This window comes from Mycosarcoma maydis, chromosome 2, assembly GCF_000328475.2.
Source record: "Mycosarcoma maydis chromosome 2, whole genome shotgun sequence".
In the NCBI taxonomy this organism is placed as follows: Eukaryota; Fungi; Basidiomycota; class Ustilaginomycetes; order Ustilaginales; genus Mycosarcoma; species Mycosarcoma maydis.
In genome coordinates, this window is record NC_026479.1 from 1396036 (window position 1) to 1412563 (window position 16528).

The 16528-nt window shown below is 55.0% G+C and overlaps 6 protein-coding genes across 6 annotated transcripts in view; 2 read left to right on the forward strand and 4 right to left on the reverse strand.

The window, feature by feature from the left end:
- The window catches only part of UMAG_15037 (uncharacterized protein), a gene marked incomplete at both ends in the record, with an annotated part of 1532 nt that extends 705 nt beyond the window's left edge, over nt 1–827 (reverse strand). The window contains one exon of the mRNA XM_011389206.1: nt 3–827. Coding sequence (XP_011387508.1) covers nt 3–827 — 825 coding nt within the window. The remainder of the gene's footprint in view (nt 1–2) is intronic.
- Nucleotides 828–2325: 1498 nt separating this feature from the next.
- UMAG_01267 (uncharacterized protein) lies at nt 2326–5436 on the forward strand (the record flags this gene model as incomplete). The annotated part of the gene is made up of 1 exon (XM_011388889.1): nt 2326–5436. The coding sequence occupies one exon, from the start codon at nt 2326–2328 to the stop codon at nt 5434–5436; it is 3111 nt and encodes a 1036-aa protein (XP_011387191.1).
- A 241-nt stretch (nt 5437–5677) lies between these two features.
- On the reverse strand, nt 5678–6256 carry UMAG_10225 (uncharacterized protein; the record flags this gene model as incomplete). The annotated part of the gene is made up of 3 exons (XM_011389009.1): nt 5678–5845; nt 5928–6001; nt 6070–6256. The coding sequence occupies 3 exons, from the start codon at nt 6254–6256 to the stop codon at nt 5678–5680; spliced, it is 429 nt and encodes a 142-aa protein (XP_011387311.1).
- A 472-nt stretch (nt 6257–6728) lies between these two features.
- UMAG_01269 (uncharacterized protein) lies at nt 6729–8129 on the reverse strand (the record flags this gene model as incomplete). The annotated part of the gene is made up of 1 exon (XM_011388890.1): nt 6729–8129. One exon carries the CDS (start codon nt 8127–8129, stop codon nt 6729–6731), a length of 1401 nt encoding a protein of 466 aa, XP_011387192.1.
- A 1115-nt stretch (nt 8130–9244) lies between these two features.
- Nucleotides 9245–11215, reverse strand: UMAG_01270 (putative aminopeptidase P, cytoplasmic; the record flags this gene model as incomplete). Its single annotated transcript, XM_011388891.1, has 1 exon — nt 9245–11215. One exon carries the CDS (start codon nt 11213–11215, stop codon nt 9245–9247), a length of 1971 nt encoding a protein of 656 aa, XP_011387193.1.
- A 1901-nt stretch (nt 11216–13116) lies between these two features.
- UMAG_01271 (uncharacterized protein) lies at nt 13117–16296 on the forward strand (the record flags this gene model as incomplete). Its single annotated transcript, XM_011388892.1, has 1 exon — nt 13117–16296. One exon carries the CDS (start codon nt 13117–13119, stop codon nt 16294–16296), a length of 3180 nt encoding a protein of 1059 aa, XP_011387194.1.
- Between the last annotated feature and the right edge of the window lie 232 nt (nt 16297–16528).

Genomic DNA, 16528 nt, shown 5'->3' on the forward strand with positions numbered 1-16528 from the left:
TTGCAGCCCAGACCGACCACCATAGGCGCAAATAACGTTCCGATGGTCTGAGCCGTTTGCAGGTAACCTGCGTACTTGTTGATGCCGTTCTTAAAGACACCCGGATGTACTCCGTAGTAAGGCGTGTCGTACGCAAGCACCCCTACGACGCGAGGCCAGAGTTTGAGGCTGCTGCGAGTGTCACTGGCGAGATTTGCGTGCTGATTTGCGCTGCTCTGAGCGATGGCAAGCGCAGCATCTACGGCAACAAGACCACCCATAGAATGACCTGCGAGAACGATTTTGACACTGCCCATGCCGCCACCCTTGCCCGAGTTGGGAACAATGTTGCCAGTGGTAGGATGTATCTCTGGTTTGGACTCGAGCGTGACCGTTTGCTCGATGAGCCAATCTACGAATGATTCGACGGCCGCGGCGAGACTGCCGCGCGTGTCGTAGGTAGGGTAGACGAGGGATTTGACGTGGAGTCCAGGATAGGTCTCCTGAAGATTGTATGTGAGTCGGGACGGGAAATCCTCAAAGGTGGTGTCGGAAGAACCTTTGAAGCCGTGGATGAAGACGAGAAGAAGGAGTTGATCGCGACCTTGCATGCCGGTGCAAGGAAGATCAGCGGAGGCGGGCATTGTAGATTCAGAACTCGACTGCGAAAAGCCGTGATCAGATGACGGCACCGAGTAAGGAGGCGGCAGCTCATCTGGCGGATCGTCAACCACGATGGCATTGTATGTAGACGAGCCTGGCTGGGATGGTGGTGGGGTAGGTGTATTAGAGGAGGTAGTTGGAAGGTCGGTTGCCCATGGATTCGGCTGGTTCACATAGTTGGACATGGTGGATGAGCGCGAAGGTGATACAGCTTGCGCTGCTGATCGGTGCATGTCTATGATAGCATGCGAAGGAAGCGAATCGAGAGGTGAAGCAAGAGCGAGAGTGGGAAGCAAGAGGGTCAGTCGACGGCGTAAGATGGGAAGAAAGCAAGGTGGCAAGCACGAAGCTTGACTTTGTGGTTTCAAGCAGCTTCCGATTTGGAAGCTGAGCCGTCGTGTGGTATTTTTTGGCACGTCACCGTCAGAGTCGGGAGTGGAATCGTGAATGTGAATCTTTGTTCTAAACCGAAACGCAGGGTCCAACTCGTGACTGGCAAGAGCCAAGCAAGCAAGCAAAGCGAGGCGCGAGGCGCGAGACGCGAGACGCGAGACGCGAGACGCGAGGAAGCCATCCACAACCCTCCACATTCAGCATAGTGGCTTCTTGTCGCACGAGTCACTTACGATTTCTCGTAAATGTGAATATGGCTCAGTCGTGAATGACGACAGCCGAATCAAGACTCACGACAGCACGTACGCAGTGTGAGTCTGGTGAGGCTTGTTGAATTGGCTGAACAAGTGACGAGTGTGAGTTAATCTACGTTAATTAGTAAATCACAATCGTGAATATGCTCACGCTAAGTTACTCTGTGCTCTGCTCGGTGTCATGTGTGTGCGCAGGGACTCACTTGCGACTCACAGCCGACTCACGACTCTGACTCGCAACTTACTCGTCACTCACGACTGGCTGCAACTCGGCTTTCCACTCGACTGTATGCATGCTCACTTGCAGCACACACATCAACCAATCCGAGCCTGCCCTTGCTTGCACCTTTGTCTGATACGCTCATCCGACACGAGATACAGATTGAGTTGGTGGTGGTGGTGGTCAGTTGTTCACGCTTCACGGATTGATTTAGGCACGAGGCAGCACGATTTCGTTTCCCTGTTCTAAAGTTCCAATCGTGAATATATTTCTCTCAGTCAGTCACGAGTGGTGAGCGAGTCGGCGTGTGGTTCGTGGTTCGTGGTTCGTGGTTCAATCGTAAATCGTAGATCGTACAGTAAATCCCATTCGTGATTCTTATTCACAATTCCGTTTTCGGCGCTCAGATACGACGTTGGGCGATTCTTGACCTCGTTGCTCTCGCTCCTGTTACACTTCATTCACGCCTCCATTCGTGTAGCAGGATTGTCTCGCTCCACCTGGTCATCCAACCAACAACGTCGACCACATCTACACCGAATCTACACTCCACTGCACCACGCCTGCCACCGCTGTCCGTCATCGACCTGCATCCTCGTCCGAAGCCATGGGTCGTGCTTGATTGCTTCATCTCCTCCGACCTCCCGGTGGTCGCAACTTTCGCCTCGGAGTTTTCGCTTTCATACCTCGCTTTTCCTTGTTTTGCGCTCATCACACCTCAACTGCGCAACCACCGGAGTCATGCCCTTGCACACCATAAACCACCACATCCACTCACAACACCAATAGCGTCTTCCATACACTGACATACACAGCATGTCACCAACCAAATCCCCCATCATCGATCTCGAGACCGACGAGGATGGCTGGATTCGTGGCTCCAGCCAGAGCATACATGCTCGTAAACCGCAATCCTCCAACTATACCTCGCCTCCTCCGGCTACCACAAAGACAACCAACAAGCCATCTCCCATCACACCCGCCCGGAACAGGGCGCCAGCCGACGACGCCAAGCCACGCTCCTTGCTAGAACGCATCGAGATGGACGAGCATCTACAACAAACTCCCCCTCCCAAACCACCAACAGATCAACACAACGTTCATAGCTCCACCACCACCACCACGACTCCCTCACCTTCGTCCAAGGCTCCCAGCTCACCCTTCCGAACAACACCTTCTCAAGGCATTCGCAGACCTGGAGCAAAGATCCCTTCGCCTCTGCCTCTGACCAGCCCCGCTCGTAACAATGAGTCCAGCTCGTCTCTCAGCACACGCACCCCCCTCAGTGCTTCTCATCCTATCCCTGAAACCCCACTCAAGCTTTCGCAGCGGGGAGGTCCTCAAACACCCGCTACGCCACACTATCCATCCTATCCAAACTCTGCCCAGTCCCGCGATTGCGACGCATCACGCGCAAGCGGCCTCGGTATCGGCCTGACACCTCTCAAGACGCCCGTACCTCTGGCTCCAAGTCCCGACAATGTCCGCAGTCCTCTCAACGAAGCACTCAACTTGCGCTCACGTGCCGCCCCCAACGCTTCCATCGGCTCGCCTCTCAAATGCGCTCGTAATGATCTCCACACCGAACCTCTGGCCCTTGGCTCTTCTTGTTCTTCCTCCCACCAATCAGCTAACGGTCAGATCGATGCGATGCTCGACCGCCTTCGCAACGCTCGATCCGGTCTCGGCACAAGCGCCAGCATATGGGCGCCCAAGTCTACTGCTTCGTCAGCAGACACCGATGCCACTGCCAACGCCTCTTCTACCTCTACCACCTCGCACACGATCGGATCCGGCTTTTCTTCCAGCAATCTGCTCGGTGTACACACCGGTCTGGATCGCAAGCGACCCGGCCATCGTCCCAACGGTCTCCAGCTCAGCCTAGGTCAGGAAATCAGTGTCATGCAAGAGCTCGAAGAGAAGGCCGAAGAAGACTATCCTGCATCCACCGTCTCGTCCGCCACTGTTGGCGAGACATTCCGCATCCATCCTCCCGACCACGATTCTGAACACCAGCGCCAAGATGACTGGCATGGCACTGTTGTGCCACCTACGCCTGCTCTTGGCTGCGACTCTCCTTCCTCGGACGAGGACCACGCCTCTTCTGCAAAACCGCCTTCTCGCAGCCTCGACGCCTTTGGTTGGGGTACTCACCCCACCAACGAGCCTCGTAAGTCTTCTCTGTTCTCGAATTTGCCCTCGTCCTCCACCTTCGAAGCAAGCTGGAGCGGAGACGACGACGATCAACGCAAAGACGACCTTGATACCTTCCAGGACATGCACGACCGCGCCAAGGCTTCCAGCAAGGAAAAACGCAACACCAACTACGGTCCGCTTCCACCGCCTCTGATCAACTATGCCAAATCCCGCACTCCCTCTCCCACGCATCCTCTGCTGGCCAAGTCGCCACAGCTCGACGAAGCTCCGAGGTCGCCTTTGCTATCGGCGCCCAAACTGGGCACAGATCCATCGAACGAGGCTACTATCGCCAAGGCCAACGGCCAGCGTCTTTCACCAGCATCGGCACGCTCGCAGCTCCCATCAGATGATTCGGACGGTGATGCCGACGTTGAGAACGACCGACCCAAAGCGGCTCGAGATCGCAAGGCGACCAAGAAGCCTACTTCGAAAGGCATCGGCGTCGAGCAGGAGGTCAAGTCGAGCAGTCCCCAGCTCGAATCGGCCACGTTGGAGAAGAAGCGCTCGCTCAAGAGGGACAAATCGGAACGCATCCGAGGCAGAAGAGCAAGCCAGAGCAAGGAAAAGGACGTTGACAAAGTCAAGATGCCTGCTGCTGCGCCTTCGCTTGCTGCTACCGTGTCGCTGCCCAGCTGCACTCTCTCTAACAAACACGTCGACCAACTCGTCGGTCAGATTGAAGACGTCGATCTGAGCGAGAAAACAGCGCCCAACAAAGCAGCCAACGCGTCAGCATGCGAACCAGCTAAATCCAACGCTTTGCAGCAGACACCATTAGCCCAGCGAATGCAGAGCATCCCAGCTGTCAAAGACGATCTCTTTTCGTCTCCTGCGCAGCCACGAGTGGAGTTACCTGGCCACTTGTCCGCTACTAGTTCTGTCCAAGAGGTACAGCAAGCCAAAGAGGTTGTACCAGCAACGCCAGAGCCGAGCCATGCCAAGACGTTCGACTGGGCCGCTGACGATGATGAGATGGACGACGAGCTGCCGGACCTAGACGATTGGGGGGTGACGCTTTCGCCTGCCAAGCCCAGTGTTGCTGCTTCCGCTGACGTGGCGGGCAAAGACAGCAACGCATCTACGCATCTGGAGAAACATGGTCGAAAGCCGAAATCTGATGGCGAGGTGCCGTGGCGAAAGGCGGTAGAAAGCAAAGCGCGACAGGATGGCCAAGGTCGGAGATCCACCAGTGGTGCCAAAGGTGGCATCAAGGATTTCGCGGCTCCGAAAGCAAATGCGGCGTCGTTGGGGATTCGAATCGCTGGCAGAGCCAATTGCGGCGGCATACCAGCGGAAGCGGAAGCGGCAAACGAGCTTCCTCCAGCGACCACACCGTACGGGCGGTGGAACAAGCGCAGAGAAGAAATCTCGATCAAAGGTGTCAGCGATAGCGTCAAAGTAGGCGCAAACGAGGAGGGTGGCAAGGGCAGGCCCAGGATCGCGGCTGACTTGGGAGCATTGGCCAAGCTCCTGGCTCCTGCGCAAGGCGATCAGGCTCGCACTGGAGGCAAAGCGAATCCAGACAACAAGAAGCCCAAACAAGATGCGCCCAAGAAGGGCAACGTCGCGGTCGGCACAGCAGCGCAAAGCGCGCACGTTGCTGTGAGTGCAGCTGCAAGCATCCATGCGCCAACCTCGTCCACGGCGCCCAAAATCAGACACCCCGCCAATGCGGCCTCGGCCGCGAACAAGTCTCATCCAGCCAAAAAGGGCAAAGATTCTCATTAAATGTTCAGGAGCGCTGAAACAGTCAAAGTTGTATCCTACATCTCACATGTCGTACGCACACGGCACAATTCACGATTGAACCACGTTGACGGTTTGGATGATGTGTGCGTGGGGATGTGATGCGTCTTCGGATTGTAGTGGAAACGTCCAACGATGGGCAACTTGGTGTTATGACGACTGCGGATGGATGCAAGGATGTGGGGGGGAGCGGGGTGGGGGACATGGGATGAAGAGGTGGATGTTAGGCGCCCAATCTCTGGTTGAGTTGTGAGGTTGAGATTTCGGCGTCTCGGACGTCGATTACTTTGGCGACGTCGGATTTCACGCTGAAGTTGCTGAGTGCTGAGGCGTACAGGGTGGAGAGGTCGAGGGGGGAAGTTTGGGGTGCCCAGTAGAGGAGGAATAGAGGCTGGGGTGTGCGAGAGACGCGCGCGTTGGCGAGCTGGGTTAGTATTCATCTGCGAATGTGGGTCGAGGTGGGCGATACTCACGTACGATACCCGTCCGTCACGATGGTTGAGTTTGTAGTTGACGATCAAGAAGCGTGGTGAGTTCTCGGGCAGTTCTGTGCAGACTTTGCAGATCAGCTTGGTATCCTCCGGTGCTTCTACATTCCGATTCGTCTTGACATACCTTGGATTAAATCTTCCACGCACGTCAACCCGGTCGTGAGCTCTTCCTCGATCTCGAGCGTAAGCGTCTTTCGATCGATCTTGAACACCAGCGCTGTGATCGCCGCCTTCGACGGCGTCAACCGAAACTTTTGGATCCGCACCACCACCGAGCTAGGTATGTCGATCGTGCTACTGTTCGATGCCATATTCAGTGTCGATCCGAGCGTCTACAGCTCAACTCTTCCTCTAGCGCGAGCTCGCAAATCGTGATGAACGATACAATCCTAGATCCAAACACGATCATGTGGAGAATCTACTCCTCGGCGTATTCACAATTCTGGTCCGTGCACCGCGATATGCAACTCGGCTCTTTCTTCGCGTCATTTTTTTGCGGGTCCGCACCCCTTTTGAGACTTGGACGCCTGTACACACACGATCAATCGCACCACGCTGAACATCAATTAGCCTTTGAATCTGACGAGATCGCAATGTCGCACCGAGGCAAAATGGAGAGCGTGCCACATTCGTTCTTCACCGCACCATGGCTGACTCTGTGGACTACGTTCATTTACTGTTGTCATGTAATGGCAATTGGAATGGCGAGGCTAAATGTAGAACAATCACGCGTATACACAGACCGTGACACAAGCACGGCGTTGGACGCGGCGAATTCAAGATTTAGTTGGTGGGTTTCTTGGCTGACTTTTCAGAAGCCTCACGGATGGCCCACGTGAGCGCGTAGGTCTTGACGGCATCCTCGTACGACGAAAGGATGGGACTAGCACCCCTGCCCTTCTCGATGTTGTCGATCAGGTTGCTCACTTCCGAGAAGAAGGGATCGTCGTTCTGGTATCGCACAACTTCTTCGTGGTCATCTCCAGGGCGACGGAAGTACAGAGCGGGCGCGTTGTACGGGTCAACAAGTCGCAGACTGTACCCATCAGCGAGCACGTCGAGCTCGGTCGAGTAGTTGAAGCCTTGCAGCGAGACGGCGTGGGTGAGCGAACCAACGGCACCGGACTCGTACTTCCAGTTGGCGCACGTGATTCGTGGGATACGCTGGTCCTCGGCAATCTTGCTCTCATCGATTGGGATCTTGCTCAGCTGACCGGCAGGCTCGAACCACTCGAGCGAGTGCGCACTGACAGTGGCCAGATCCACCTCACCACCAAAGTAGCGCGAGAGATCGCAAAAGTGAGTGGCTTGCTCGACAATCGGACCGCACGAGATGCTCTTGTCCCACCAGTCGGGCTTGTTCGTGTGCTCATACGCCATAACGTAACGCGCATTGGTGGCCATCACTTTCAGGTTGTTCTCGTCCAGGATCTGCTTCATCTTCTGAACCACCTTGAGATATCGAAGCATGTAACCGACCGACACCAGGTTGTCGGCTTTTTCCAGCATCTGCGCAATCTTGAATGCGTCCGACACAGGTCCCGTCGACACGGGCTTTTCGATGAAGATGGCCACGTCCGGGAAAGCCTCGACAAGCTTCTTTTCCAGGTCGCGACCCGGCTGCTCACGACCACGGAATGCAGGAGGGCTTCCCACCCAGATCGCATGCGGACGCTTGTCAGGCGAGACGTTGGCAACGTAATCGGCAAATGTGGGGTACACGATTGTATCCTTGTAGGCAGAGAGCACAAACGAGTTACGCTTGACGGTCAGTGCCGCTTCTGCGCGTGCTGCAGAAGGGTCGATGAGCGCAGTCACCTTGAGACGTGGGCCGAGCTTGTGCTCAAGGCGGAAAGAGTGGTTCCATGGACCTTCGTCCGAGCCAAAGTTGATGTTGCCAGCTCCAATGATGACCACGTTGAAGTCAGCGCCTGGCTTGGGAGGCTCCATCTTGTCCATCGCAGTAGGCGCATGCGGGTCAAAATCGGCAGCAGAGGTGGAGTCCGACGCCATTCCTCTGACGCCGGCAGGCAGTCGAGCAGCGCGATCGAGCTTCAGCGCCGAAGAAACAGCGCCAATCCGCGTAGCGGCAGCACTGGGAGCAGCTACGACTCGAGCTGCTGCTAGGCTTGACGAGCGCGACGCCGAAATGGCGATCTGCCTGAGAGCAAAAGTCGAGCGCATATTGATGTATCTCCACAATGCAAAGTTTGAGGGGTGGATGATGAACAGAAGAAGGCAGCGATCAAAGCCACGTAGCGAACAGAGTGGCAATGATTCGTGACACAAAGGATTACGAAGAAACGCCGAGATAGGGAGATCGTGGCACTTGCTTGTTTGTGATATCAAAGCTAGTTTGCAGAAAACAGTCATGAGTATCCGTGCGTCACTTTACACAACAACGCACAAGCTCGGCCATGCCTCGAGCCAACAAGCGACGCCAGCTACGACATTGCACAGACGAATGAACAAACTCGCGACGGATTGCTCGTGGCTACCGAGCGCAGACCAGGCGTTAATGCTAACTTATTTATTCTTGTACAATCGTAAATGAACTTAACGAAATCAAACCAATCACAATTGAGTGGGCCCATGCACCAAACCAAAGCCCACAGCGCACAGCTACACAGCGCACAGCAAACATGAGCCCGAGAGACAATGGAGAAATGAGAGGCACTACTGCAGTGTCCTTCACGCACGCTTTTCCTGTCCTGTCCTTCTGACATCCCACAAGAAAATCTTTGCGCGCTCACATTCACGATTCTGTGATTCGTGATTTCTGTCGGCGTCCACGGTTTTTTTCGAACCTCGTCTTTCCGTCAGCAGTGAGAGACGGCTGGTTGTTCTCCAGCATGCTCTGTAGATCCATGTAGGCTCTGCTCCTGGCTCGTATGTAACTGCGCTTCTGCTCGCATCAGCACCACATACAATCACGAATACATGACACACGATACACGATATGGGCCTTGGAATGTTGCAACGCAGCGACAACACAGAACGCGTCGGCCAATTCTCAATCACGAATATCATCACTAACTAATGTGAATACTAAAATCGCCGCCGCGCTCCGAGACAGATGCTCAACTGAAACATAACCTGTGGCATCGACCCCGCATAGAGCTGTATACGATATAGCCTAGGTGTGTTTCTTTCAATGTCTTAGCTGTTACCGAGTACGAGATGTACAGCGCATAGATACTTGAATCTCCTATCTAGGCCCCTGGCGTGTGACAGCCGACATTCGAAAAGATTGTTTGATTGCTCAGAGGTGTTCAAGGTGATATTTCAAGGCGACATGCTCACTGTCGTCGAAGCCAGCGGACTGCGCGCTTGTCATCTTTGATGAGTGGCAACAGCTTCTTGCGCACCTCGGCGTTGTGCTCCTTGAGCCAGCGCACCTCGGAATACGAAAGCAGGCTAAAGTCAACCAGATTGGTGGCGATCGGGACTTGGGTGATGCGCTCGAATCCGTACCATGCCACGTCTCCAAATTCACGGTGCGTTTCAACACGCTTAACCGCCAGCAGCGACTCGGTGCGGATACCAAAATGACCCTCCTCGTAGAATCCGGGCTCGTTAGTCAGCACCATGTTTTCTTCAAGTGCCACTGGCTGCTTGGAGCCACCAGACATGGTCGAGAATCCTTGCGGTCCCTCGTGCACGTCCAGGAACGAGCCTATACCATGACCTGTGCCATGAAGATATTGGTAGCCATCTTGCCAGAGTGCGTGACGAGCGATAGGATCCAGCTGTGCGCCCGTCGTGCCAGCGGGGAACTTGACCTCGCTGAGTCGAATGTGGCCCTGCAGCACGCGTGTATAGGCGCGCTTTTGCTCGGCGCTCGGTCGACCAAAATGAACGGTACGCGTGCAATCAATGGTACCATCGTGATACTGTGCGCCCGAATCGTTAAGGTAAGGTGTCTCGCGATCGATCACGCGACTGCCCTTTTCGGGAGTCTCGTAGTGCGGTAGCGCTGCATTGGGTCCTGTTGCAGAGATGGCATCGTAACTATCACCAGCGTACAGCGGCAACATCTTGCGATATTCTTGGAACTTGACAGCTGCCTCCCACTCATTGATGTTTTCTCGCTTGACCTTGACGTGATCCTCGAGCCAGGCAGCCCAGCGTACCCAGGCCGCGCCGTCACGAATGTGGCTAGCACGGAAGCCCTCAAGCTCTACATCATTCTTGATCGACTTGCGCAGTGCGACTGGCCATGGATCCAACAAGGCCAGCTTTTCATCCCCTACTGCGTTGGCCACCGCATAAGATAGTTTCTCGCCAGAGATGAGCTTTTGGCCATCTGACCCTTCGGAAGACCAACGAGACAGATACTCCCAAACCGAGTCGTAAGGTTCAACGTTGATATTGAGCGTATCGCGAACGTACTTGTCAGTAGTGGTGCCTGCTGGAAGAAGCTCGCTGCGGATGAAGAGCGTCGATCGGTCCGATGCGATCAGAAGGTAGGCGGGGAAGACAGGGTGACAAGGGATGGATGCACCCCGCAGGTTGAGCAGCCACGCAACTTCGTCCAGTGCAGAGATGAAGTAGGCAGAGCTAGCCGGTTGCACCTGCAGGTCCTTCTGGACATCCTCGATCTTGGCCGTCGCAGGCTTGCCGGCATACTTGAGCTCATGTTCATAGATGGGAAAGGCAACAGGCGCGGGGCGGTCAGAGCCCCAGGCGACATCCACAAGATTACGGGAAGGAAAAACAGCAGAGGCTTGCTTCTGCTGCAGTGAAGCGACGAGCGACTTGCCCTGAGTGTAACTGGTAAGAGCGGGGTCGAGGCCAACCTTGGTGCCTTCCTCAGCCTGCTCAATCAGCCACGCAGGCCAGTCGAGCACGCCGCTTACGCCAACCTTGTGTAGCGTCCAGTTGTCATCGAGCTGTTCAGCCGCCTGAATATGGTATCGACCATCTGCAAAGAGATGAGCTGAGTCCTTGCCGACGACGGCTGTGCCTGCCGAGCCAGTGAAGCCAGAGATCCACACACGCCGCATTTCTGAAGCAGCAGTGTACTCAGTCGCATGTGCATCGTCTGTGGGTACGAGATAGAAGTCGAGCTCTTCTTGCTCCATCAGCTTTCGCAAGGCGGAGAGTCGTGGACCTGTAAGGTCGCGCTTGACCGTTGGAAGAACAGCAGCGGCATCCGACTTGCGCGCTTTTTCAGAGTCGAAAGCGGCTTCGACGAGGGTGCTTTCAGTCTTGATGGAACCGGCATCGCTTCCGCCTCTGTTCTTGCTGAAGAATGAGAAGCAGCCCATTTTGTGGATTGGTACGTAATGTAGGTGCGCTCGGAACGGGAACCAAGTCAAAGGCTAGTATATGGATGACGATAAGCACAGTAGACTTTCAAGTGTAGATCCGTGCGAGCCAAACTGGGAATCTTGAATGCAGATCGGACCCTGACGCTCCGAACGCAGCAAAGCAACTTACAGCGTGAGTAATTCAATCAACCCCGCCGACTCGAGCTTTGCAAGCGTGAAGCTAAGTCACAATCACGATTCGTGAATTACCAGCGTGAATCAAGAATCGTCAATCGTGAATCACGAATCGCGAATCGCGAACACGACACGCGCTTTTTACTGATCTGTTCGGTCGCAGAAGGGTAACAATTTCAAAGTAAAACTTTGAATCACGAATGATGATTTGTAAGCGTGTTCCTCGCTTCATCTCGTGTCGGTGGCGCGACGGGCCATGTATGGTAAAAGTGAAGGCTGATGGTACCGATACTTGTTCAGCAGCTCGAGTCTGGAGCTTTTCTCCAAACACATGATACCGATGAGTGACTACCAAAGGCCATTGCGACATCGTAGCTGTGCTCAGCTGTGCTCAAATTTGGATAACATACTGAAGAAAGCGACGAGTCACAAGTTGCTGCCAAATTCGGGGCTGAAAGAACGTGCACGGAGGGCGTCGTGCGTGGCTGTTTGTTTTGTGCTAACTTATCTGTCGATCCTTTTCTTGGCCGCAGCTTTCATCCGTTAGCTGAGAGGCACGTAAGATGAAAAGAAAGAAAGCGCGAGCGAGCAGTAAGGAAAAAAATTTGTCTCAGGGGAAATACCGCAATTTCCACGTCGTCGTGCGTGGCCTCAGGCGCGTTTTCTTTCTTTCTCGTGTTTCTTGTCTGACTGGGGGGTTTGTTTTTTTTTTCCCTCCTTCTCTTCAGTATGCTTGGTGCTCGCCTGGCTCTTCGACACAAACTGTGCCTTGATTCGTGTTTGTGTTTTTAGCCTTGCGGCAGTTTAGCAGCCACACTCCGGTTCTTCTCGGCAGCTGAAAAAAAAAATCAAGACGAAAAGCAGTGAAAAATGAAGACAATTGGTTGCAGATGATGGATGTCGATTGCTTTGCAGGTTTCAAGTGGTGATGATCTCGCAACCTTCCCAATTCCATCCCCTATACACTGTTCTCCATCTTTCCCTCCGTTCGGCTTAGGTCAACGATCCGCCTCCTCTCCTTCTCTTTCTTGCACCTTATCCTCCGACTGCCGCTCCTGGCGTTGCTCGCATCTGTGTAATCACCACTCTGCAACTGTACAGGCCGAAAGAAGATTCCATCTTGTGCAGCAATCCTCGAGTTTCTATACCATCCGCATCTCACCTGTACGAGTGCGGTCGTTCCCATCTTTTGGTGTACAACAAAGAGCTTTAGGCTCTCACAGCATAGCATACATTCTCGGTATACCATCTCTCTAGCTATCGCTTCGCCTTTTTTCCGTTGCGCATCCTTTCGACTCTGTCTCAAAGTATCGACCATCCAACCTGATCCCCAGCGATTCCCGGTCGCAACTACTCAGCTGTATCGAATCATAAGCTCTGTAAACCAACGACCTCTGTTACACTTTCCCACGCAAAGGTTCCACTTCATTTCGCCTACCGTTCTCGCTCCCCTTATTGCCTCTTGTCAATCCTTGCACCAGCCCTTTATCCACCTGTTTCGGGCGTCGCACAAGCACCCCTGGTATCACACTGCAGTCAACTTCGTCTTCGTTCCACACTTCTGGCTAAAACCGGCTCGCAACGCGCTGGCTAAAGGAAGCAAACGAGCTTTCTCTTATCCAGTGCTGGGTTACAGCACACTTCCCCGCTTCTCTCACTGAACGCCATACTCGTTTGCGTAGACAGCCGTGACTGTCGCGCTGCTGTTCCCTCTGCTCACAGCAATGTCGGCTGACTCATCATCTCAGAGCATGTCGCCGTTCAACCTCTCGCACTATCCCTCCGAAGAGGGAGATCACATGACGGGTGCTCGCAACTCCCCATTTCCTCGCACTACCCCACTGGATGACGGCCACGCAACTGTCAATCTGCCGCAGTCGAATGCGACTTCATCAAGTCATCAAGGCACGGATGCGGTAGGATTTAGCGGAATATTTGGGACTGGTACCAGCAGCGTTCACAATGCTGCGATGAGCAACAGCGTTTCGAGTCTGCACAGCAACACTTCGCACGCCTCGTCCGGAGCTCATGCCGCTCCCCCTTCCAGAACAGGCTTCGATCAAGCCAGTCGTCTCCGACAGACGTTCAACACAGCACGCAGCTCCTCGCCCTTGTCCCGCCCCCCGCTTTTCAGCCCGAATCTGCTGCATGAGACTGAAAGAACCTCTCAGCGTGCAAGGTCGCCCTCAGGCTCCCATTCCGCCTCCTCTCCACCTCCTAGGAGCAACGTCACCTCGCCCCGCTATTTCACCGAGCCCCATCATTCCACAAATCCACCTCCGCATGTCCAGTTCTCTTTGCAGCACTCACACCAGCATCTTCAGCACCCGCAACAACAACAACATCATCATCATCAACAACAACAACAACAACAACAACAACAACAACAACAACAACAACAACAACTGCCACCACCACCACAACAACAACAGTCGCAGCATACCCAGCATCAGCAACCTCAACAGTCTTCATCCCGCCAGCATGTGTTCAATCCCTATACTCAGCAACCTCCGCCCATTCCCTCTCACCAACAAGTTCAAGTGCAGCAGTCGTGGCAGGCGCGCAACGGCGCCTTGGGCCCGCTCGATTTTCCACCATCTGCGCATCCTTCTGCGATCAACCCGCTAGACCGACCACACTCGTCCACATCGGAACGTACATCGCGCATTCACGATAACGGCACTCGGAGCACAGGACCTGGCACAACACAGAGCCCTGTCGGCAGTCTTAACAAGGAGTCAGAGTTCAGCATTTTTGTGGGTGATCTGAGTCCCGATCTACGCGAGGAGGATCTCGTTGCCCAATTCCTACAACCGCCTTCCTGGCCGCACAACCATCCATTTGCAGCGGCCCTGATCCATGCCCAACAGGCGCAAGGGATCTACCAGCCGGGCGCCCACATTGGCCCAGCGCCTTTCCATTCAGCCAAGTCAGCCAAGATCATGACCGACCCGGTGACAGGTGTCTCCAAGGGCTACGGATTCGTACGCTTCTCGCTTGAGGCCGACTGCAACCGTGCACTAGTCGAGATGCAGGGGGTGGTCGTCTCGCCTGCCAATGGTCTTTCGCCTGGACGTCCACTTCGCGTTAGCACGGCAACGCCCAAGAATCGCACAACTGCACCTCCTCTGATACAGCAGCCGCCTGGACCAAACATGGCCAGCGATCTCAACCAACAGCATCTGCAGATGCCTCGCCCGCACCATCCAGCTCAGAACGCGGGGCCATCGTTCCTGTACGGTGGTGCGCCTGGGGGTGGACCTGGTGCTCGATCTGAAGTCGTTTCACCTCAGCCACACCTTCGACAGCAGTCGAGCCCGACGCAACCTGGCTCGCTAGTCTCGCCAGTCTCGCCTGCTTCACCTTATGACGGTTCTGGCGCTCTCGGCGGTCCCGGCAGTGGAAACATGCCCGCGTCTTTCGGTCCGCTCTACGGCGGCTTCCCCAACAATGGTGGCGATGGAGCGCACGACTCGTCACCTGCAGGCGTGTTGCGTTCGCACACGCCCTCTTCGGCACCTCCGTCCATGCCGCAGGGCGGTTCCAGCAGCAACCCGAATGACAGCGCTGCTGATCCAAACAACACCACCGTCTTCGTGGGAGGTCTCTCATCGCTCATCTCGGAGGTCACTCTGAGAAGATACTTTGAGCACTTTGGCGAGATCAGCTACGTCAAGATCCCTCCTGGAAAAGGATGCGGTTTCGTGCAGTACGTTCGCAAGCAGGATGCCGAGACTGCGATCCAACGCATGAACGGTTTTCCCATCCTAAACTCGAAGATTCGTCTAAGTTGGGGTCGTAGCCAGGGCGATAAGGCGGCAGCCGCGGCTGCACAGACTATGGCACAGTATGCGCAGCTCGGTCAGCTCGCTGGTCTTGCCGGCTTGAGCACGCTCAGTCCGTCTCAGCTTGCTCAGCTAGCTGGGCTTGGTAGCGTCCTTAGCGCAGCCCAAGCGCAGATGCAAGGACAGGCGCAGGCTCATGGTCAGAGGGGTCCGCCCGGATTTGGTCGTGAAGGTGCTGGTGGACTTGCCAACGACCCTCTTTCTACCCTGGCAAGGCAGCTCGCTGCTGCTAATCTGCATGGCCCTAGCTGCATTGGTCCTCCCGTGCAAGGCAATCAGAGCTTGCCTGGCATGGGTCAGCGCGCACCTCTGCCTCCGTTCCTTCGTAACCCTCACCAGCAACCACCGCAACAGCCGCCGCAACTTGCTCAAGGACATCAGCTTCCGCACTTGCAGCATCCGGCGCAGCAGTATCGAGGGCAGCCTGGATTTCCATCGTCTCAGAATCCAGGTCTGACGGGGATGGGAGCGAATGGAATTGTTGATGGCGCCGCCGGATACAGCGGTCGCGGAAGCTCGCACTCCAATCAAGGTTTTGACTTTGACCAGCGTGGTGGCAATGCGCCGGATCATCACTTTGGGCCGCAGGATGGACCGCATTCGCACGCGCCTTTCGCTTCTCATGCGCAAGAAGGCTTTTCCGGATTAGCACCGCTTTCGGAATCGGAGCTGGCGGACGCGTTTGCGAGTCTCGACTTTGACGAGACGACGCGCGCAGCCTTGGCGCAACGCTTGCAAGCCCTGCAGCAGGAGGACGCGGACTTGAATCGCACCGGTGCTGAAGGATTTGGACGCATTTTTGGCTTCAACGGCGTCAATTCGGGAGATCCGAACAAGCGTCATGATCCCTTTGGTAGTGGCTACAACCGCGATCCGAACGCATTCATGTTCAGCCCGTTCAGCCCGTCGGACTCGCCGATCGGTGGCAAAGCAGATCTGCCGAACTCGCAGTCCAACTCGTCGTCGCTTTACCTCTCGCACAGGGCGGATGAAGATGCAACGAGTGCAGCCAAGGAGTCCACGATTGCGGCAAACAACGCAACTGACCGCTCACGCTGATCACCAGTCTGCACTCTTCTCTTTCTCCTATAATGCTTCCCCCCCAAAAAACTTTTCTCAGGAACGTTCTCGCATTCCCATGTAATCGCCTCGTCTCCGGGTCACCCGCATGCTGCATGCTGCTTTCTGCTTGCTATTTTGTATTTTCTTGTGTCTCTCTCGACTCCTGGGGTATCAAGCGGTTCTTGTATGCTCTCCTCGACTCTCCCACCTTTGTATGCAGTTTCTTGCT